We start from the raw sequence: 22,481 nt of genomic DNA on the forward strand, positions 1-22,481 counted from the left end.
CGGACTCGTTTCTTCCCCGAGTTTCCCGCGGGAACTAACTCTTGAAGAGGACCTACCGCAGCCGAGAGTTTGGCAGGCCCAGCCAACCAGAGGCGAGCTTGGGAGCCGAGGCGGGCAGCGGAGAGAGAGCGTTGCGTTTCTCCTGGAAAGAGTGAACCGGACCGGGCTGGGACCCAGAGAGGGTAAGCAGGGGAGCCCGGCGGCGTGCGGAACTGCACAAGCCCTCCCTGCTAGGGTGGGGGCTTCGGTGGTCCAGCCTCACCCTTCAGAAGCCTCCTTCAGGTTCCAGGCCAAGCCTCGGCCACTATGTCCCTCCAGACCCCTCCGGACTCCAGCTGTCTGGATCTGTGGAGGGAAAAGAATGACCAGCTCGTTCGACAGGCCAAGGTAACATGGCTGCTCGGACCCTCACTTTGCAGCCCCAGGATCCCAGAAAGCGGCTTTGCAGATTTACCCTAGCTGATGCGGGAGGGGGGAGCTGAGTTTGACCAAAAAGTGAGAAATGACTGGAAAATGCATCCCTTGCCACTGCTGCAAGGGGAGAAAGAAGGACTGATCCTCAGTGACACCGCCTTCCCCATTTGGCAGGTGGCTCAGGACTCCGATCTGTCTTTGAGGCGACAGCAGTTGGCTCAAGATGCATTGGAAGGGCTTAGGGAGCTCCTCCATAGTCTGCAAGGTAAGCAGGGGTGTCTCCAGGATGGTCAGTTCCCCTCCTCCACAGCCAGAGACCAGTTCCTCTTTTGCATTCCTGGGATTTAGGTGATTACTCAGTGGTCAGGGAGTTCTTTTTAAGGCACAGAGGGGACTGGTGTGGAATTGTCTTTGTACAGGCAAATCCCCTTCCTCCTTACATACACACACACACACACGCACACACACACACAGTGACATTTGAAGAAGTGGTTTCCAGGACGGTCTGATCTAGAGAACTTTCTGCCTTTTCCAGACTCTCTGTCCAAAGGGTAGGTTCTTTATTGAGGCCATTTTGGAGTGGGGTGATCTCTGGCTTGGAATCTTATTTGGAGAATCTTCCATGAGGAAGCCATCTGTAAGACCAGCATTTATTGCTCCCAGGGCTCCCTGCAGCTGTTCCTGTTCTCCCCTTGGAGCTGACTGTCACCTGCAACTTCATTATCCTGAAGACAAGCGTGACCCAGGGTTTTACTGAAGATCAGGCTCTGGATATTCAATGGGGCCTAGAAAGAGGTGAAGACCGGAGATTGCTTCCCATCCCCCTGCTAGCATCAGTCTGGGTTTAAGTTCTTGTAGGGGGATGGGAGGAGCAACAAAACCTGTCACCTCCATGGAGAGAGATGCCATTCCCTGATCCTTCTTGTAATCCTCAGACCAGGTTGAGGTATTATGATTGTGACCTTTGGGCTCCTGCAGAGGAGTAAAGCCAGAGAGTGTGGGGAGGTGGAGGATGAGGTCTCACCTCAGCTGTGTGTACATGCTCTACAGTGCTGGAGACCCAGGAGCAACTGGGGCCCAGGTTGGAACGAGGACTCAGGGACCTGTGGGACTCCGTCCTCTATGCTTCCTCCCTTCTCCCGGAGCTGCTTCCTGCCCTGCACCGTCTTGCTGGCCTGCAGGCTGCCCTCTGGCTGAGCACTGACCATCTTAGGGACCTGGCCTTGCTGCTGCAGACCCTGAATGGCAGCCAGGTAATGGGAGAAATGACCCGGAGCTGAAGGTCTCCTCCTTCCTTCCTCCTCCCTCCTCTCTTCTTCACAGCTGCAGTAGTGTCATTATGTAATGGAAAGGCTGTTGGGTTGGTGGTCAGAAAACCTGGGTTCTCTTAGGCACTCTTGGGTGACCTTGCCCTGGTTGGTCCCTCATTGGGAGGATTCTCTTGGCAGTGTTTTTAAAAACAGCTTAATGAATTTGGGTAACGTTAGGGCGCTTGTGACCTTGCAGAAGTCACCTTCCAGCTTTAGTTGTTGTTTGTTTTTTTTGAGACAGAGTCTCACTCTGTAGCCCTGGGTAGAGTGCAGTGGCATCATCATAAGGTCACTGCAACCTCCAACTCCTGGGCTCAAGCGATCCTCCTGCCTCAGTCTCCTGAGTAGCTGGGACAACAGGTGCTCACCACCACATCCGGCTAATTTTTTCTATTTTTGGTTGAGACTCAGTATCACTCTTGCTCAGGGTGGTCTCAAACTCCTGACCTCAAGTGATCCTCCCACCTCAGCCTTTCAGAGTGATAGGATTACAGGCATGAGCCACCTTACCCTGCCCCAGCCTTAGTCTTATTGGTAACCCAAACATGGTCCTTGCCCCATGTCCTCATGGGCTTGTCCTGAGTGAGGAGGCACACTAGAATAGATCATCACTGCCCCAGATTTTTCTTCCTCTTTCTTACCCCGCAGCTATCCATTTCTTAGAATTGAGGGAATCCCTTGAGCTCAAGGTCCGGCCAGGATAGACTGATACAGAAGAGGGAGTGGTTATGGGCTTGGAGCCTCTGGTTGTCCTTTTCTCCCCAGAGTGGCTCTTCTGAGGATCTGCTATTGCATCTAAAAACCTGGAGTCCCCCAGCTGAGGAATCAGATGCCCCATTGACCCTGCAGGATGCCCGGGGATTGAGGGATGTCCTTCTGACAGCATTTACCTACCGCCAAGGTCAGCCAGCAACCTGACTCATCCCTTCCCCCCTTAAGGGATCCTCTGGACTCATACCTTCTCTGTCATGTCCCATTCAACTTCATGGAACTTCTCTGGGTTCTTGTTCCCCATCATGACCCCTGCCCTATCGGCCTCTCTAAGCTTACACCCTGATTGTGTGATCCTCAGGTCTCCAGGAACTGATCATAGGGAACCTGCCCAAGGCACTAAGCAGCCTGCATGAAGCGGCCTCAGGTCTGTGTCCACGGCCTGTGTTGGTCCAGGTGTACACAGCACTGGGGACTTGTCTCCGTAAGATGGTAAAGACAGCCCTAGGGTCAGCTGGGGGAACCACAGGCATTACTGATAGCACTTTGCTTTGTAAGGGTAGCTGAGGCCTGTGTCCTCCCACCCCTCTAGGGAAATCCACAGAGAGCACTGGTGTACTTAATTGAAGCCCTGAAAGGTGGATCAACCTTAGGTCCTCCACTTCTGGAGGCCTCTAGGCTATATCAGCAACTGGGAGACACAGCAGCAGAGCTGGAGAGTCTGGAGCTGCTGGTTGAGGTAACGAACTGCCAGGTGAATATATGAGGTGGAGGATTGCTGAGGCGCTTGTGTTGGGGTGACTTGACTAGTCAAGATACACTTATAAAGAAGTGTGGTTCCCACAGATTATAGATATACTTTCTTCTTTCTATCTCTTTTAGGCCTTGAGTGTCACCCACAGTTCTGAAGCACCTCAGCTTCTCATTGAGGTAGAACTGCTGCTCCCACGACCTGACCCAGCCTCGCCCCTTCACTGTGGCACCCAGAGCCAGGCTAAGCATCTGCTAGCAAGCCGATGCCTACAGACAGGGAGGTGAGGTTTCCCTTGTTCACCTGAGCTCCTGTTCCCACTTCTTATGCTTCTCCTGGGGTGTGACTTTGCTTTTGTTCTCACGAGTTGGGGGATGAATGAGGCATTGATGGGACATAGGTCCCCACTCCTCAGCCTCCTACCTTATTGCTGAACCTGAACTGAGGACTGTTTACCTGGACACTAACCACTATTATCTTTTAAACTCCAAAGTCTCCTCTATAATCCATTCTATAACTAGGGTAGATTCATACTGAACCAGAGTTGGAGACTCAAGACCCCATCCTCCCCGCTAATCCTCAGGGCCCATGAGCATCCCTCTGTTAGCTAACGGAGAACATTCTCATTGGAACCCTCAGAAGGCACTGCTAAGGGCCTAAGGTGAGGCTCATGGGCTATGACTTCTCAGGGCAGAAGATGCTGCAGAGCATTACTTGGACCTGCTGGCCCTGTTGCTGGATGGCTCGGAGCCAAGGGTGGGTGTGTCTTTAAGCTTCTCTGCAATGGGGTGGGTTTTTAAGCTTCTCTGCAATGGGCTGGAAGGGTTGGGGTCCTCTTTGCAGTAGAGCAGGACTGCTGTTTTCTGTTTTTCTATTGTGTCTGTCTAATCTGGGGGGGGCAGGTCTTTGCATGATACAAGAGCCTGGTGAAGAGGTTGGGGATGGTGGCTCATGCCTCTTCAAGACACTGCCTCCTCCTCCCACCCCAGTTCTCCCCACCCCACTCCCTCCCAGGGCCCTGTATGCCTGAGGTGTTTTTGGAGGCAGCAGCAGCACTAATCCAGGCAGGCCGAGCTCAGGATGCCTTGACTGTGTGTGAGGAGCTGCTCAGTCGTGCATCATCTCTGCTACCCAAGATGTCCCAGCTGTGGAAAGATGATAGAAAAGGAACCAAGGATCTGCCACACTGCCCACTCTGGGTCTCTGCCACCCACCTGCTTCAGGGCCAGGCCTGGGTACAGCTGGGAGCCCAAAAAGAAGCAGTTAGTGAATTTAGCTGGTGAGATCAGGGTCCGGGGGAAATGTGGAGGGATGATTTTCTGACTGGGACCTGAGTTGGTGAGGTCCATTCTCACCTACTCATGCCAGAGTTTCTGATTAATTCCTCTTCACCCCATTCCGTGTCCTACTTCAGGTGCCTGGAGCTGCTTTTCCGGGCCACACCTGAGGACAAAGAACAAGGTGATCTAGACTCTCAATTTTCCTCTTACCTCCTGAGGTGGTGGTGGTAGAAGTGGGTTCCCCTTCCGTGTGTCCCAGATCATGAAGGGACTTAAGGGAATTCCAAACACAAGAAGAAACAGAGGAGGATTTGGGGTTTAGTGACTGTGAGGCTGGGGAGACACTTCTTGACTTTAGGAGTGGTCCCCAGGGGCAGCTTCCAACTGCGAGCAGGGGTGTAAGTCAGATGTGGCACTGCAGCAGCTTCGGGCAGCCGCCTTGATTAGTCGAGGACTGGAATGGGTAGCCCGTGGCCAGGATACCAAAGCCCTACAGGACTTCCTCCTCAGTGTGCAGATGTGCCCAGGTATGTATACTTGCATGATGCTGGCTATGCACAGATGTGCAAGGATAGGGAGGCCTGGAAAGGGAGGTACTTGGGCATAAGTATAAGGGAGGTGTTCCCAGACAGGAGGGACAAATGGGGTTGCGCTGTATATACCTAGGGATATACCCAGGTGTGCACATGCAAACATATACAACTGTGTTTGCAGAGCTCCCAAGAGTTCCCTGGTCTCCCCAATGTCCTAACACACAAAGACCATGATTGTGCTGAATGGGGTTAAGTAGGAGTAGGGCCAGCTGAGCCCTTTGTACTGGACAGATAGTGGATCTTGGGATAGGACAGGTTGTGAATGATCTACCTCTACTTCCATTTGTGAGTGTACGCAAGATACTTCCCTTCTCCAGGCCTCAGTTTCCCTCTTTATAAAAGGATGCCTAAGGCTATGTCAAGTTCTAAGACTCTACTCTGGGGTGGGGCTACAGGTAATCAAGATGCTTCCATTCACCTGCTTCAGACTCTGAGGAGGCTGGATCGGAGGGATGAGGCCACTGCTCTCTGGTGGAGGCTGGAGGCCCAAACTAAGCTGCCACAGAAAGATACTACATGGTGAGGCTGAGGCCTGCTGGCATGGGGCTGAGGGTCGTTGGAGTCCTGGAGTCCTTGGACCTGTTGGGGGTAGTGAGAAATGGAAGGGAGGATATGGCTGCCCATATCCTCCACTAGTCTTTCATTCTTAGGCGTCACTCTTCTTGCTCTCCAGGTCTCTCCCCCTGTACCTAGAAACCTGTTTGAGCTGGATCCGTCCCTCTGATCATGAAACCCTCCTTGAAGAGTTTCGGATATCTGTGCTGGAGCCTCGTGACCTGTAGCTGCCACATTTCCAAGAGTTTAAACTGGGGCCCCAGTGGGCCATCTCTCTGTGTGGAGGGCTTTCTGCTTTACCATCCTTGGGGAGTATGGCTGGAGCTGACCATTCCTATATAATTCGTGCACTAATGAGTCTGGTGGTAGTCCTGCAAAATTTGGACTAGTTACTACCATTCTGCTTCTGGAGGAAACACTCTCTGCCACCAACAAGTCATTGACTTTGCTTGTGGCACATTTTTTGTGGTTTCCCCTTTTCTTGGTTGAGTAAAATCTCCTATTTATCTGTTGTCTGTCTACTACATATACTTGAGTGGAAAGGCTGCCTGGTTGAGTGCTGGTTGTCTCAGATGCCCTCTCTCAACATTATCTACCTTATAAGCTTGAGGTCTGGATATGAGGAAAGGGTATAGGAATCCTCACTCAGAAAGCAGTGGCTTTAGTCCTTTCCACTGCCTGAAAGCAGAGCTCCAAAGCCCAGGTTCCTGTGCTAGGTGACAGAGAGTGGAGTTAGGTCTGGAGGATGGTTTAAACAGGCCTCTCAGGACAAGGGTGGGTACTTGAGACTCACTGCCTCCCTAATCCCAAATGCTAGAAACTGGACCTGTCTCAGTCAAATGTATCTGTATGCATAGGGGTGAGAGGTGAATTGAGTCAGCATGCCACCAAGAGCTGCCTATTGATTACAGTTGGGGCCAGCTGTCATTTTGAGCCCAAGGACTTCAAGTCCTAGCGTGCAATTTTCTTGCTGATTTGGGTTCTGTTGTATCTGAGCTGTGTTCTGTGGTTGCCCTGTGACCTCTCTGGACTTGATTGCCTTCTCTTCTCCAGTCATTAATTCCCTATCGTAAGGGGAGCATGCACCCACAAGTGTTTAGAAACTGCATAGCCCCTGGGATTAGGGTTACTATCGGTGTGCAATGACAGTAGGGTGGAGTGGAGTAAGAGCTGGGGCGCTAGGCATAGGGGTCAGGGTAGGGGTGATTGGAGCCAGCATTTTGAAGGAGCATGGAGCATGGTTATGGTGATTGATGACGGAGTTTTAAAGGATCCCCAGGTTTTGGAAGAAAGTGGATGTACAGATTATCATTACAACAGGACTGGACTAATACAGGGGTTCGATCCATTGTGCCATGTTCTTCCAGGAGGATAAACTCAGGAACCAATGAAGTGGAGCCAAGTGGGGGAGTACGCCTCCAAAGGATTAAAGGCTCTCCTTTCACTAGTCAATCTCGCCCTATTCCTTTCGTTGATTGGTCGAGAATCCCAATCCATCGAGGAAGCGTAGCGTTGCGGCCAATTGACGTGGCGTTACTAGGCGTGTTGCATCCCTGAGGCGGGAGCCAGGCCGCAAGCGAATTTCCTGATTGGCTATGGTTTGCGGGTTACTGGGGAGAGGCGCAGAGGGGCGGGCGGGAGTCCCTAGGGCAGGCGCTGATTGGCTGAGGTGAGAGCGGCTTTCCTTCCGATGATTCGGCTCTTCTCGGCTCAGTCTCAGCGAAGCGTCTGCTGCCGTCGTTTGAGTCGCCGCTGCTGCTGCCACCTCGCGGATCAGAAGCCTGCGTTCCCCGCCCGCTGCCCCGGTGCCGCTGGGAGGAAGCGAGAGGGAGGCCGCCTGCGGGTTTATCGCCGCTGCTCGCCCCACCGCCCGGGAGAGCCGAGCCCGGGCCCACTCAGTCGCTTGCCACCCCTCGTAGCCGTTACCCGCGGGCCGCCACAGCCGCTGGCCGGGAGAGGCGCGCGCCATGGCTTCTGGAGCTGAGTGAGTGCGCGCGCCGCCCGCTCGCTGCGGGGGCGCGCACCGCGGAACCCGCCGCGTTGGGTAGGCCCGACTGGGCCTGGCCGTGGGCGCGTCTGAGAGGTGGAGACCAGGAAAGAGGGAGGGAAGGAGAAGAAGGGAGCGAGTGAGGGGCCGCAGGCCCGGCTGGGCCCGGCTTGTCCCTGCTATTGCCTGCTGAGCACCCGCGCGCCCCCTAGGCGGGGCTTGCTTTGGGCCCGGGTCGGAGCCTAGGCCAGATCGTGCTGTGTCATGCAGGCCCCGGCCGGCCTGATTGGCTCCCTCGGAATGGCCGACCCAGCCTAGCGAGGTCTTCCGGACCCCACTGCCGGCGCGGAGCCCCGGGACCTTGGGGTCCCCATCTACGATCCAGCCTACCACCCGCTGAAGGCCTTTGGTCCCCAGGGAAAACAGGCCCCGCGAGCCCGAGGCCCCAAGTGGGCCCGGTGGGCGTGGACTTTGGGCCACGTGAAGGCCTCAGAAACCCCGAGACTGAGGCAGAGGCCGGGGCGGGGAAGGCCCGGCGAACTCAGGGAAGCTCACAAGCATCCTTTTTGGGGCCGAGTCGGCCTGGCCCTAGGTCGGCATCCTCTGAGACCTGAGTAGTGAGGGTTTCACTTCTGGCCTTCGTACTTTAGCCCTGTTCACGCAAGAAAGTTTTAGTCAGTTTTCCTTGTTGTTATGACCTGGGGGTGGGGAGAAAATAAGTCTTCTGTAATATTTTAGGTTCTTGCTAAAGTTCGACTCTCAGTTCGTATTTTATGGGTCTTCCTAGAGTTCATGTTTCCTGGTGTGCAGGTTGGAGTTGCCCTACAACACACACACGCCCCTTTCCCCAACAGCTCTGTTGAGAAATTCTCTCAGCTTTCTGGCCCCACCTCCATCCCTCAGGAAAGCATCTGATGAAACCTGGCCACCTCAGCCAATTCAGTTTAGAATGGAGAGTTTTAGATGCTGAACAAAACACAGCCTATGGAAACTCTTCTATGCAAATCACCTCCCTGCCTTGAAGAGATTAGTTTTTTGAGGTGTTCCTTTTTCTAACAAGTTTCTGAATCGAGATGAACTATTACTCAGTTGCTTATTTAAAAGGACCACTTATTACTACTTAGAATATTTTCTTAAGTTATATCCAGTCAATCTTTTATTTTCAAGAATAAAAATAAAAAATTAAAATAATTGGAACCTGGTATGATAGGTGGTTTCTAACCTTTAGTTCATCTTTGATGACTCTTACCTCAAAGTCCCCTGTGGCCTGTTGGGGTTCTGGAAAGGGCCTGTCTCATGCAGATGACCATGGGAATGTTCCCAAAGACTGTCTAGAACTGTTGTCCCATGGTCAGGCTGAATTCTCTCTTCTGATCTTTGTAGGTAGATTGGGAATTAGAGGTCTTTACCCTAAGGAAAGGGCATACCAGTCATCTCCAGAGCCAGGGTCAGGAATGGTAGGCTGCATTTCCTAGAATGCAGCTTTTAGATTAAAATGCAAACTGGTGATTAGAAGCACATGACACTTTTTTATTGTCCAGCCTCCGTCCTATAGATCAAGCAGGAATATGATCAGCCCCTGAAAAGGTATTTTGATGGATCAGGAGTGAGAACCGTTTGGTTGGCATTGCCCTTAGCTGTCGCATTGCCCAGGCTTAACCTCCAGGATGTTGAAAAGCATTGGAAGAGTCTGCTTATTCTGCAGGATTGTGTCCCGAGTGGCAACTTTTGGGTGGGTAGGGGAGCAAGTTTGAGCTGAGGAAACTGTCATTGGAAACAAGTTTAGAAGCAGTGGTTAAAGATGCAGCCTATGTGTGAGAGTCAACATAAAGCTTACCACTTTGTTAGATGAATGGGGTTTGTATTTCTGTTGGGTGTATCAAGACCAAAAGATGTAAAAATCCTATATGGCTCCCTAGCTGGTATTCTAGAGCACAATTTTTCTTGCAAATTGTGAAGATATTTCCAGTGAGTATACTGTTTGTCCCATTTTGTTGACTTCTGTGTCCCCAGCCCGTACAACAGTGCCTGGCACATAATAGACATGCATTAATTTGTTAAATGAAGAAATAATTTTCTAAAAATTTATTTTGTTTGCTTCTTCCATTGTTTGGCCTCTCTATTTTGTTTAACGCTCATGTTTTCCTGAGCCTTACTAAGAGGAGGTAGTTCTTCTAAGGGAGAGCTCATTGAGTCTGGTAAGTGGAGGCTTAAAATGAGCTAGGTACAAAATTGATGTCACTGTCCCAGTGAGTGATCCTAGCTTCTAGGAAATGATAGAAACATGGTGGCTCATGCCTATAATTCCAACACTCTGGGAGGCCAATCCTAGAGGATTGCTTGAGGCCAGCTTGGGCAACAAAGAGAGACCCTGTCTTTATAAAAAATTAAAAAGTTAGCTGGGCATGGTGGCATGTGCTTATAGTCCTAGCTATTCGGGAGGTTGAGGTGGGAGGATTGCCTGAGCCCAGGAGTTCAAAGTTACAGTGAGCTATGATAGTGTCACTGCACTCTAGCCTAGGCCACAGAGCAAGAGCCTGTCTCTTAAAGAAAAACCAAGTTTAGACCTAGGCAACCTTGATTTGGGTGAGGAATTAAGGTTTGCCCCAGTTCTCAGCATTTCTTGGTTTTGACTTTTTGAACCAACTCCATGGAATTGTGTGCCTTTGCAGAAATTACTGTGAACCTCCTTTTGAGCTTGAGCCTCTTTCTGAAGGTTCAAGATCTATTAGCATCCCCTCTCCCCCACCCTCCATATGATGGTCTTTGTGCTTAGCATTCCTTTGGTACTATGGAATGCTCTAGCATTCAACAGGTTTAGCCTGTGAGAAGTGTAGTGCTAATGATTCTGCTTCTTTGTCCCCAGGCTTGCCTGGTAGGACTTGAGACCTCCCTGACGTATAAAGGAAGTGATTTTATTCTCCTGCAAGGTTAGCAAAGAAAGAGCTTGTGCTTTGCTCTGTAGTGCTAATCATGGTGATCATTAATACCATGTGCCAGACATTGTGTTGAGCACTTTACATTCATCATCTCCCTTTAGACAATAAGCCTTTGACATAGGTGTTACTACATCTGTCATTTTACAGAGAAGGACATCAAAAGTCCAGAGAGGTTAGCTAATTTGCCCATGATCACAATTGAACTGTGACAGGGTTGGGATTCAGACCCAAAAGGTCTGACTATAGAGCCCTGCTCTTTTTTTTTTTTTTTTCCAGAGCCCCTGCTCTTAGCCACTATTCTATATAATCTAAGACTACTTTCATTTCTCTAATTGCTACACAGCCTCCACTTCTATCTATCATGACTTCTTAGGCCATAGTTTTCTGACCCTGGGGTAGGATCACTCACTTGGGGCCTTATAGCTGGGACATTAGTGCACAAAATACCGAGAGCTACTGGAATGAGTATTGTAACATATACTAGATATTGCTTTTCATGACCTTGGCTGAATTTCCTTCATCTTAGCACTCTGGAATACTGATAGCTTCATCTATTCACTATTTCTTTCCTAAGTGTGAGTTTTAGAGACTGGTGGGTCCCCTGGGGCTGGAGTATCTATTGGGACTGATTTCATTTCCTCCTTCTAGTTCAAAAGGTGATGACCTATCAACAGCCATTCTCAAACAGAAGAACCGACCCAATCGGTTAATTGTCGACGAAGCCATCAATGAGGACAACAGTGTGGTGTCCTTGTCCCAGGTAAGTTGGATCCACTGACCGATCTTTCCTTATTGTATTTATTTGAGGGATTTTCCCAGGTTTCTTTTCTTATTTTTCTTGCAGTGACCACAAATAGAGTGGGGTTTACTGGGATTCCCAGCCTCCAGGGCTGCTGCTTTTCCCCTTCTGCCCAGTCACCAAAAGGCCTTAACCTTCTTTCCTCAGCCCAAGATGGATGAATTGCAGTTGTTCCGAGGTGACACAGTGTTGCTGAAGGGAAAGAAGAGGCGAGAAGCTGTGTGCATTGTGCTTTCCGATGACACATGTTCTGATGAGAAGATTCGAATGAATAGAGTTGTTCGGAATAACCTTCGTGTACGCCTAGGGGATGTCATCAGGTGTGTGTGGGGTTCTTGGCCCCTCAGGGATGGGAAGCCAGAAACAGCCTGCATTATAGGCAGGACAAAGTCCTTGGCAGCTGTATGTAGGAAGCCTCCTGGCCATGGGAAGACTTATGCCTCAGGTTGTCTTTAGATTTCGGTTCTGCCTTCTTAGGACTTCAAAATCCATCCCTACATGGCCCTTGGGACAAGGTAGCATTTTTGTGACCTTCTTGATGCCTTTATTTTTTCCTTCCAGAGGTATAACTTATACCTATACCATGGTTTAAGATGCCCTTTAAGGGTGTATATCTGCCAATAACCTTTACTTTCTTACTACTGTGTTCAATTAATGGTTTATTTTAGGGCTGAAATGAAGTGGTGGTGTGGGCATGGAAGGTGGGTCCTACCAGGTCTTTTAAGGACCTAAGTTTACCTAGGAGGGAGGAATAGTTGGAGCTAGACCTGAGGTAGCTCCAGCGTGAGTGATTTTGTTTGTTCCTACATAACTTTAGGCAACAGGTTTCCCTATCTTAGAGTCACCTCTAGCCACTGTTACCCAACCACTCATTACCTCGCTGGAATCATCCCAGGTTTCTGATTCTTTTTCATGGTTAAATTTCGTGTAGCTTTCTTCCTGGGCGTGGTTCGTCACTTTCTCAAGGTGTTCTAACCCATCCAGCTAAGATTGTTTTATTTTTTTCACTTGTATTCCTCTGACCCTGACACTTGCTAGATTAAGCTCTTCCCTCATAATACTGAATTACCAGTATTAGCTAGCAGAGGGTCATCTTTGGATATCTCTCACTGTAGACTCTGCATGTCTTTATGGGTTTTCTAAATGTGTGGCTTTTGATTTTGGCTCATTGATTAGAAGTGGGCTGCCCTAGCAGCCTCTTTCAGGGCTCCTTCTACCCAACCCTGAATGTGACTTGTCTTAGTTGTGCTTGGCTTTTCCTTTGCCCTCAGTCCCTCCCTACTCTCCTTCCTCTCTTCACCTAAAGCCATCCCCACCTTTTCTCTTTCATTCACCATCAGCTCTCTGTGCCAGGTCCTTATACACATGCAGTGCTTGAGTCTACAGTATGGTTGGTAACATGGAGTCTGCTTGTCATTCTCAGCATCCAGCCATGCCCTGATGTGAAGTACGGCAAACGTATCCATGTGCTGCCCATTGATGACACAGTGGAAGGCATAACTGGCAATCTGTTTGAGGTATACCTTAAGCCATACTTCCTGGAAGCTTATCGACCCATCCGGAAAGGTGAGAGATAATTTTAGGAACTAACCTTAGGGATGTTTGTTTTTAGGGAATAAACCTCGGAGCATAATCTCATTTGCATATATGTGTGTACACACATGCATCCTATGCACATACTCATGAATCTTCCCTCCCTCTCTCCCTCCATGTCTCTTTCCCTCTCTGCTCCAGGAGAGTAAGCTATCCTCTCATGGATCTCTGAAGGAGGTGATCCATTTTGCCTGTGTCACAGTCCAAAGTGCACGGCTTTACCATTGGTGGTTGTAGTGAAAAGTCGGGCTAATTGTACCCCGGAAGTCAAAACTTTATGGGCTTCTGATATGTCAGGTTTTGTTCACTATCTTCTTGAGTGGCAGAGGGACTCTTCACGGTTTAGCTTTCTCCTCTCGTTTGGTGTTTACTATTGTAATGGTGGGGAGGGTGGAGATAGGGCAATATCTGGTGAGCTTGTCATTTTATTTTATTTATTTATTTATTTTGAGGCAGGGTCTCACTCTGTTCCCTGGGCTAGAGTGCAGTGGCATCATCATAGCTCACTGCAACCTCAAACTCCTGGGCTCAAGTGGATCCTCCTGCCTTAGCCTTCCAAGTAGCTGGGACTACAGGCACATGCCACCATGCCTGGCTAACGTTTTGTAGAGATGGGATCTCGCAGTTTGCCCAAGCTGGTCTCAAACTCCTGGCCTCAAGTGATGCTCCCGCCTCGGCTTCCCAAAGTGCTAGGTCTCAAAGTGCTAGGATTACAGGTGTGAGCCGCCATGCCTGGCTGAGCTTGTCATTTTAGAACCTAGGATCTAATGAGGAATTCTCACTTGGTCTTGAGTTGATGCCTCTAACTGCACTTGTACTGCTTGCTTTCATAGGAGACATTTTCCTTGTACGGGGTGGGATGCGTGCTGTGGAGTTCAAAGTGGTAGAGACAGATCCCAGCCCTTACTGCATTGTTGCGCCAGACACAGTGATCCACTGTGAAGGGGAGCCTATCAAACGAGAGGTTAGTTTTCTCCCTGATCCCGGTACCCAATCTCATGATTACTCAGTGTTGTAGTTATCAAGACTGGGTGCTCTTTGGAACTAAGCTTCTTTCCAGAGGTAGGAAATCTTCCAGCTGTTCATTTCTGGGCCTAGGTGTTTTCTGGAAATAACTAATGCCAGAAACTTTAAAAATTAGGCTAAATCCAAAAGATATAAGTGATTGGAATCATTTTTGAAATAAAGCTGATGATGGTGTCCATGCTTCTGCCCATTGCCAGGGTTTCCAGCTTCAGGTTTTAGGGAATCCTTCCTGGTAAGACTAAGGACAGTTTGAAAAGGAAGCACTGTGCTAGAAATCTTTGCCTTGGGATTTTTCATAATTTTTTTTTTTTCTTTTTTGAGATGGGGGTCTCGCTCTTGCCCCTGCTGGAGTACAGTGACATCATCATGGCTCACTGCAACCTCAAACTCCTGGGCTCAAGCAATCCTCCTGCCTCAGCTTCCCAAGTAGCTGAGACTACAGGGGCACATCACCATGCCTGGCTAATTTTCTATTTTTTTGTGGAGACAGGGGTCTCGCTCTTGCTCAGGCTGGTCTCAAACTCCCGACCTCAAGCAATCCTCCTGCCTCAGCCTCCCAAAGTGCTAAGATTACGGGTGTGACCCACCACGCCCAGCCTGCTTTGGGATTTTTATAGTTGTTCTTCGAGATGGGGTCCCTTCAGAGAAGAATCTTCTTATACTCACACAGCAGATTTTTGCACACTAGGTAGGGGAATGACTTGGAGAAATTCAAGTTTTGCTGATACAGCATTCCTACCTTCTCCTTTCTTTGTCTCCCCCATATTCAGGATGAGGAGGAATCCTTGAATGAAGTAGGCTATGATGACATTGGTGGCTGCAGGAAGCAGCTAGCTCAGATAAAGGAGATGGTGGAGCTACCCCTGAGACATCCTGCCCTCTTTAAGGCAATTGGTGTGAAGGTGAGTGTCCTAGGCTCTGTGGGATCAATTCTAGGGTGGTGACTAGTGACTACTCAGTGTCTAATCCTGGAACTCTTTTCATACATGGCTTTCATTATTGCCGTGGATTAGAGGGGTAATATATTCTTGGAGTTTATAGAAGGCTCTAATTTCATTAAAGCTCCTAATGGTCTAGAACAGAGCAGGCTAATTATATTCTCTGTTGAATTTTTTTTTTTTTTTTTACAATCCTTTAAAAATATAAAAACCATTCTTGTCTCATGGACTCTATAAAAACAAATATCACCATAGTTTGCCAACCTATCTAGAGCAATGTCACCCAACAGAAGTAGAAGTTAAGGAAATTTGTAGAGTATAGAGACTCCTGACTCAAACATTTGAGAGTTGCTGTTCTATAATGTAGCTTCCCAACTTTTTCTATATCATGGGACACGCTGAAGATGAAATTATTCCTTTCCTTAGTATGTACTGTACAAATAATTTCCTTTTCTGTGTGGGCAGTTTCTATGTCCTGCCTTTAGATGAGACCATAGAAAAAGTGGCTTCAAAGAAGAAAACTTGTGATTGTGAGGGGAATGCATTCCAACATGATAATAAATACTGTTTGGTTGTGGTTACTGCAGTGAGTGAGCCTCTGGCGGTGAAGAGCTTAGACCCTGATTCTTAAATGGCTTAACTAGTCCTTGACCCTTGGTCTAAGATTGAGCTCTAGACCCAGGATCTTCAAACTCACACATACAATAGAGTTTCTTGGGGTGGTTTCTCTGCCCTTAGTCTCCAGTACAAATTGCAATCATAAATGTTGCCAATTTTCTAGTGGTATATTCCCTGTTAGTAACAGGGGTGAGTATGGCCTGTACTAAACTCTCTCCTAGCGTTTACAGCTTAGGGCTTGCTCTTAATGATGTCAGGGTTGAGCTCGGATTCTCACCCTCTATTTAGAGCCTTAGTCAAGCCATCTTAGGGTGAATGGGATTGGGAGAAGGTGGGAGTCTGAACCTAATCACACTCTGCGTTGGTCTCAGCCACCTCGGGGAATCTTGCTTTATGGACCTCCTGGGACAGGGAAGACCCTGATTGCTCGAGCTGTGGCAAATGAGACTGGAGCCTTTTTCTTCTTGATCAATGGTAAGAGACGTGATTCATCTTGTGTCTGACTAGTGTTGGGAATTTTTCTAAGTTACCCCAACAGACTAGACCTAATTCTTAGCTGGGCTCATGAGTTGGAGAGCTCCATTTGCACCCACGTCCTTGTGCGCACACTTTTGCATCTTTCTTCTGCTGGGGTGTGTTGCAGACAGATGAGCATCAAGGGAAACATAGTTTACACTTGTGCTTCCTGTCCTATCTCTCCTTGAGCAAGATTGTGGACAGGTGAAAACATTTGTAGGGGGGCGGGAGTGAGCAAGCTAGAATGAGTAATCAAAAGATGCATGGTCATTGATTTGAGAGGGTTTGAGGAAGATGGGCTGAGATCACTGGCTCTTTTGAGAATGCTGTTTAGCTGGAGTAGAGGTCCAACCAGTGTGCTACCTCTCCTGCTCTGGCTAGAGGTCCTAGAGCATCTCCTATCATCTTTATACTTTCAACTCCACTGTGAGAAATGTACTGAGTCCCTTGGCTTCTCTCCAGCCTGGCCTGGTGGTTATTTTGGGATAATGGCTGATAGAGGCTCTGAGAAGGTAGATGCAGGTTACCACCTTCTCACCCAGGACCTGTCTCTGGGCTGGACAAACAAGATAACTGATCTTAACTAATCTTTTGGGATTGGGAAAGAATATAGTTTTGTTATTGTCTGCATTCTGTATCCTTCCAGGTCCTGAGATAATGAGCAAGTTAGCTGGTGAGTCTGAGAGCAACCTTCGTAAAGCCTTTGAGGAGGCTGAGAAGAATGCACCTGCTATCATCTTCATCGATGAGTTGGATGCCATCGCTCCCAAAAGAGAGAAAGTAGGAGCTTACCTGAGGGGATGGTGGGGGGTTGGAAGGTCCTGACTTCACTTCTGACCAGACATCCTGTTCTAACAGACTCATGGGGAGGTGGAGCGGCGTATTGTATCACAGTTGTTGACCCTCATGGATGGCCTAAAGCAGAGAGCACATGTGATTGTCATGGCAGCAACCAACAGACCCAATAGCATTGACCCAGCCCTACGACGATTTGGTGAGGACCCCAGGTTTCTCAACCCTGTCCTTGCTCATAGGGAGAGTATAGTTCTACTGGGCTTATTCTCCTTGATCCCTCCTCTGTCCTTCATCTAAGTCACCTAATCCTGAGGATTTCTTGAAGCTGTTTGCAGTGATAGGGCCCTGGTGTCCTTTTCCTTTATCCTATGTCCTAACCAGAGTGACCAGCTATCCTGGTTTTCCTGAGACTGAGGGGTTTTCCAGGACATGGGACTTATAGTGCTAACACCAGGACAATCCTGGGCTGAGATGTTTGGTCACCTTAGGCCTGTCCCTTCTTTCCTCTGGACTAGAAATGAGTCCTGTTTATGTTCATACACTGTCCCACAGGTCGCTTTGACAGGGAGGTAGATATTGGAATCCCTGATGCAACAGGACGCTTGGAAATTCTTCAGATTCATACCAAGAACATGAAGCTGGCAGATGATGTGGACCTGGAACAGGTGGAGTGGTGATGAGGGCTGACCAGGAGTTAGGATATCTTTGTCTCCAGGCAGTTGCAGGGAACTGCCTAGGGATGTGAGCTTAAAATGTGAGGAGATTGGCTTTGATTCTTGGGAAGGGGAAAGGATGTGATCTGAGATTGAATCCAGGAAAGTGGATTGGCATGTTTCTCAGTTGGCTCTGTGTTAGAGCAAATCAGAATTATTGGGGCAGCTTTGCTTCCCAGGTCCTAAGTCCAGGCTTGAGTACTTAAATCCAGCCAGTGATGGGACTGCTAGTATGTATGTGTTCAAGGAAATGGGAGGACCCAGAGATAGGAGTCTGGGAAAGGGGCCAAGATTCTGTTGTCTCTGAGCCTCCTAAGGCAGCTGGGTCTTAGAGACAACACAGTAAGTAGATCTTCTCTCTACAGGTAGCCAATGAGACTCATGGGCATGTGGGTGCTGACTTAGCAGCCCTGTGCTCAGAGGCTGCTCTGCAAGCCATCCGCAAGAAGATGGATCTCATTGACCTAGAGGATGAGACCATTGATGCTGAGGTCATGAACTCTTTGGCAGTTACTATGGATGACTTCCGGGTAAAGACCACACCCCCACCTCAAGTACACACACACATAAACTTTGATCCCTCCCTTGTTAAGTCTCATCCCTGCTTTTTCCTCCTTTTTTTATTAGTGGGCCTTGAGCCAGAGTAATCCATCGGCACTGCGGGAAACAGTAGTAGAGGTGCCACAGGTGACCTGGGAAGACATTGGGGGCCTGGAAGATGTCAAACGTGAGCTTCAGGAGCTGGTCCAGGTAGGGTAACTTTTGGTCTAGGGTGAGTCACTGTCCCAGCACATTGTAGTTGACCTGGGTGGTCTTGGTGTCAGCATGTTTTCTGCAAGAGTTGTGAAAGCATGACTCGGGAACCTGCTTTTCTCAGGTTTGAGGCACTAAGGAGCCTGCTAGAGAACCTGAATCTTACACCATTGGATAAATGATAAGTCGTAGATGGGATGCTTCTGTTTGGTTAGGTTTCTTTCATAATATGGAGATAGCCTTGAACCATCTTTCCATTTCCTCCTAGTATCCTGTGGAGCACCCAGATAAATTCCTCAAGTTTGGCATGACACCTTCCAAGGGAGTTCTGTTTTATGGACCTCCTGGCTGTGGGAAAACTTTGTTGGCCAAAGCCATTGCTAATGAATGTCAGGCCAACTTCATCTCCATCAAGGGTCCTGAGCTGCTCACCATGTGGTTTGGGGAGTCTGAGGCCAACGTCCGAGAAATCTTTGACAAGGTGAGCTACAAGAGGCTGGGCTATCTCTTCACTTGCTTAGGGGCAAGATAGGGATAGAGTTTGTTTCTTTAGGAGAGTTGAAACAGTCTTACTGCTGGCAGCTCAGCTGGGGAAGTGAAGGTCACTTTTTTTTCTTTATTAGGAAAGGAAACCCAGTTTTGTTAGTGCTTTAAGTCATTCTGTCCCTCCCACAGGCCCGCCAAGCTGCCCCCTGTGTGCTGTTCTTTGATGAGCTGGATTCAATTGCCAAAGCTCGTGGTGGTAACATTGGAGATGGTGGTGGGGCTGCTGACCGAGTCATCAACCAGATCCTGACAGAAATGGATGGCATGTCCACAAAAAAGAATGTGTTCATCATTGGCGCTACCAACCGGCCTGACATCATTGATCCTGCCATCCTACGACCTGGCCGCCTTGATCAGCTCATCTACATCCCACTTCCTGATGAGAAGTCCCGTGTTGCCATCCTGAAGGCCAACCTGCGCAAGTCCCCAGTTGCCAAGGTAGGTGGCCATGGGTGGGGACTTCTGTGAGTCCTTGAGCTGATGGGGAGTGCTCTTTGGTTCCTGGGTAATAGTCCATTGGGGATTTCTGTGGTTAGTTTTGGTCTAAAGGAAAGGTAGAAGATTCAAGGATATTATTAGGATAATCTAGAATCAATCAAGAATAAAATGGGGTAACAGATGATGAGGCAAACCAGAGTGTTGGGAGTGCTTTGGTGGCCCAAAGATCTGTGTATCTCAGGGGAGGAGAGGCTAAATGCTAAGATAGCTCTGTTGCTTCTTAGGATGTGGATTTGGAGTTTCTGGCTAAGATGACTAATGGCTTCTCTGGAGCTGACCTGACAGAAATTTGCCAGCGCGCTTGCAAGCTGGCCATCCGTGAATCCATCGAGAGTGAGATTAGACGAGAACGAGAGCGGCAGACAAACCCATCGGCCATGGTGAGTCTGCATCCTTTCCTCAGATGTGCCAATCCTGGGGAGCCAGGGAACAGTTTCCATCAAGCGGTAGAGTTAAGAGTAGAAGATACTGGAAAGATCATGCGACTGAAAAGATATTTAGCAGGGCATCAAAGAGAAAGAATACTGAGGTAAACCCATTCAGTCTAGAATAAGGCTGAGAAGAGATGTGCAAGCAGTATGCTCAGTCTGAACAAGGCTCCATGAGGGAAGTCAAAGTATGACTGTGGCAAACAGTAGGGCTTCAAACCTAGGATCCATCAACCTATACCTGGTTGGGGGGAAGGGCCCCACAGATCTCCCAAAATGGAAAATTTGCATGTGAGTGTGTATAGGCTCCATAATGGTAGGGACTCTTATCATCTCACTCGCTTCCCACAGTATCCCGGCACCATGTTTGGGACTTAGGGAATGAATAGTTAGATAAATGAATGAATGAATTACTTTTCGGAAGAGACCATTCCTCCCCCCTTCCATGGAAGCGATCTCCTAAGTGTCAGCAATTGGGGTAGCCTCAATGGGAGACATAGGGTTTGAGCTGGGCTATGAAGAGAGTAGAATTTGGATAAATGGAGTAAGCAGCCCAAATAACTTGCTGCAGTAGTAGGGTTGCAGAAATTGGGGAAAACTGGGTAGCGTTAGGAGTGTATATGTTATTGGAAGTGAGACCACTAGGTAGGTTGTAACCCAGATGTGGTAAGCACTGAGAGCCATTGCCATTTTCTTTTTCTTTTTTATTTATTTATTTGTTTTTAAGACAGTCTTACTCTGTTGCCTTAGGTAGAGTGCAGTGGCTTCATCATAGCTCACTGCAACCTCAAGCTCTTGGGCTCAAGAAGCAATCCTCTCAGCCTCCGGAGTAGCTGGGACTGTAGGCCCACACTATGACACCCAGCTAATTTCTATTTTTGGTAGAAATGGAGTCTCATTCTTGCTCAGGCTGGTCTTGAACTCCTGAGCTCAAGTGATCCTCCCGCCTTGGCCTCCCAGAGTGCTAGGATTACAGGCGTCAGCCACAGATCCTGGCCTGCCATTTTTTTTTTTTTTTTTAATTTTAGATTTTCTGGGGTATGATATAAATACAAAAAAATCCCCACCCTTTTTGGTCGTTTCCATGCTTGTTTGATAAATGTGCTTAAGTTCTATAACTGCTACCACAGTTGAGATACAGAAATTTCTTTCGTCCCAAAAAGTTCCCTCAGGCCACTTCAGTCAACATCTTCTCCCTTCCTATAGCTCCTGACAACCATTGGTGTGATTTCTGTCCATGTAATTTTCCCTTTTCCGGAATGCATTGATGTTTTTAAGCAGAGCAGTGACTCAATTTTAGGAACTATGGTCTGGCAGCTTATTCAGGTTGGGTTGGAGGGACAAGGGACAGCAATAAACTACTGCAGTAATGGGAGGTGGGGACACCAGTGACAGCATCCAGGCTGTGCCTTAACTGGCCCATGTGATTTGTGTTTACCAACTCTATAGGAGGTAGAAGAGGATGATCCAGTGCCTGAGATTCGTCGAGATCACTTTGAGGAAGCCATGCGCTTTGCCCGTCGTTCTGTCAGTGACAATGACATTCGGAAGTATGAGATGTTTGCCCAGACCCTTCAGCAGAGTCGGGGCTTTGGAAGCTTCAGGTAACTTGGTTGGGAGCACTAGGCAGTGCTTAAATTGCCTTGGGGACCTATACAGACAAGGCGGTGGGAATCTTAAGGAGGCTAAAGGGTAGTAGTTGTGGAAAACTTATGCAGGTCCTGTCCTAACCCTCTTTTTTGGCTCTGCTCTTGTGCACACAGATTCCCTTCAGGGAACCAGGGTGGAGCTGGCCCTAGTCAGGGCAGTGGAGGCGGCACAGGTGGCAGTGTATACACAGAAGACAATGACGATGACCTCTATGGCTAAGTGATAGTGGCCAGTATGCAGTGAGCTGGCCTGGCTGGACCTTGTTCCCTGGGGGAGGGGGCGCTTGCCCAGGAGGGACCAGGGGTGCGCCCATGGCCTGCTCCATTCCTCAGTCTGAACAGTTCAGCTACAGTCAGACTCTGGACATAGGTTTCTGTTGCAAAAAATACAAAACAAAAGCGATAAAATAAAAGTGATTTTCGTTTGGGAGGCGGAGAGTGAATTACCAACAGGGAATTGGGCCTTGGGCCTACGTCATTTCTGTTGTAGTTTGGGGCAGTGCAGGGGACCTGTGTGGGTTGTGAACCAAGGCACTACTGCCACCCCTCACAGTAAAGCATCTGCAGTTCACTCAATGCTGCCCAAGCCCTCCCTTTTTCTCCCTATCCAATCTGGATAGATGGGTGAGAGGGGCCACAGTTGCTGGGTGTTTATATAGAGAATAGGTTGATTTTATTTTACATGCTTTTGAGTTAATGTTGGAAAACTAATCACAAGCAGTTTCTAAACCAAAAAAAATGACATGTTGTAAAAGGACAATAAACGTTGGGTCAAAATGGAGCCTGAGTCCTGGCCGCTGTGCCTGCTTCTTTTCCTGGGAAGGGCCTTGGGCTACCCATCACTGCCAAGGCACTCTTCCACTTGGGAAATCCTGGAAGTAAGATTGCACCTTCTTCCTTTCTTGATCGATAGCGGTATGATGTCCCCTGCTGCATCACTGGATAGGACTGTGGTGGAGGGGGAGCAGCCTGACAGAGCTCCAAATGTGGAGAATATGGCATTGCTCTACCTGTGTTTGATGTGGACAGTAAGGCTAGGCCTGCAGAGCCTGTTATCCTGACCAAGGAC

The 22,481-nt window shown here is 48.7% G+C and overlaps 2 protein-coding genes across 2 annotated transcripts; both read left to right on the plus strand.

The window, feature by feature from the left end:
- Nucleotides 1–288: 288 nt before the first annotated feature.
- On the plus strand, nucleotides 289–6,120 carry FANCG (Fanconi anemia, complementation group G). Its single transcript, XM_012656335.1, has 14 exons — nucleotides 289–387; nucleotides 589–679; nucleotides 1,078–1,209; nucleotides 1,465–1,667; nucleotides 2,490–2,625; nucleotides 2,797–2,927; nucleotides 3,028–3,174; nucleotides 3,318–3,469; nucleotides 3,876–3,942; nucleotides 4,176–4,465; nucleotides 4,601–4,647; nucleotides 4,838–4,993; nucleotides 5,455–5,578; nucleotides 5,733–6,120. Exons 1-14 carry the CDS (start codon nucleotides 307–309, stop codon nucleotides 5,839–5,841), a joined length of 1,866 nt encoding a protein of 621 aa, XP_012511789.1. The 5' UTR covers nucleotides 289–306; the 3' UTR covers nucleotides 5,842–6,120.
- Nucleotides 6,121–7,210: 1,090 nt separating this feature from the next.
- Nucleotides 7,211–22,193, plus strand: VCP (valosin containing protein). Its single transcript, XM_012656346.1, has 17 exons — nucleotides 7,211–7,598; nucleotides 11,189–11,300; nucleotides 11,487–11,659; nucleotides 12,763–12,905; nucleotides 13,766–13,896; nucleotides 14,729–14,860; nucleotides 15,886–15,988; nucleotides 16,677–16,810; nucleotides 16,889–17,024; nucleotides 17,378–17,490; nucleotides 17,904–18,068; nucleotides 18,166–18,288; nucleotides 18,560–18,772; nucleotides 18,967–19,275; nucleotides 19,560–19,715; nucleotides 21,213–21,367; nucleotides 21,527–22,193. Exons 1-17 carry the CDS (start codon nucleotides 7,582–7,584, stop codon nucleotides 21,630–21,632), a joined length of 2,421 nt encoding a protein of 806 aa, XP_012511800.1. The 5' UTR covers nucleotides 7,211–7,581; the 3' UTR covers nucleotides 21,633–22,193.
- Nucleotides 22,194–22,481: the final 288 nt, after the last annotated feature.

This window comes from Propithecus coquereli, unplaced genomic scaffold (genome assembly GCF_000956105.1).
Source record: "Propithecus coquereli isolate 6110/MARCELLA unplaced genomic scaffold, Pcoq_1.0 Scaffold114, whole genome shotgun sequence".
Classification (NCBI taxonomy): domain Eukaryota; kingdom Metazoa; phylum Chordata; class Mammalia; order Primates; family Indriidae; genus Propithecus; species Propithecus coquereli.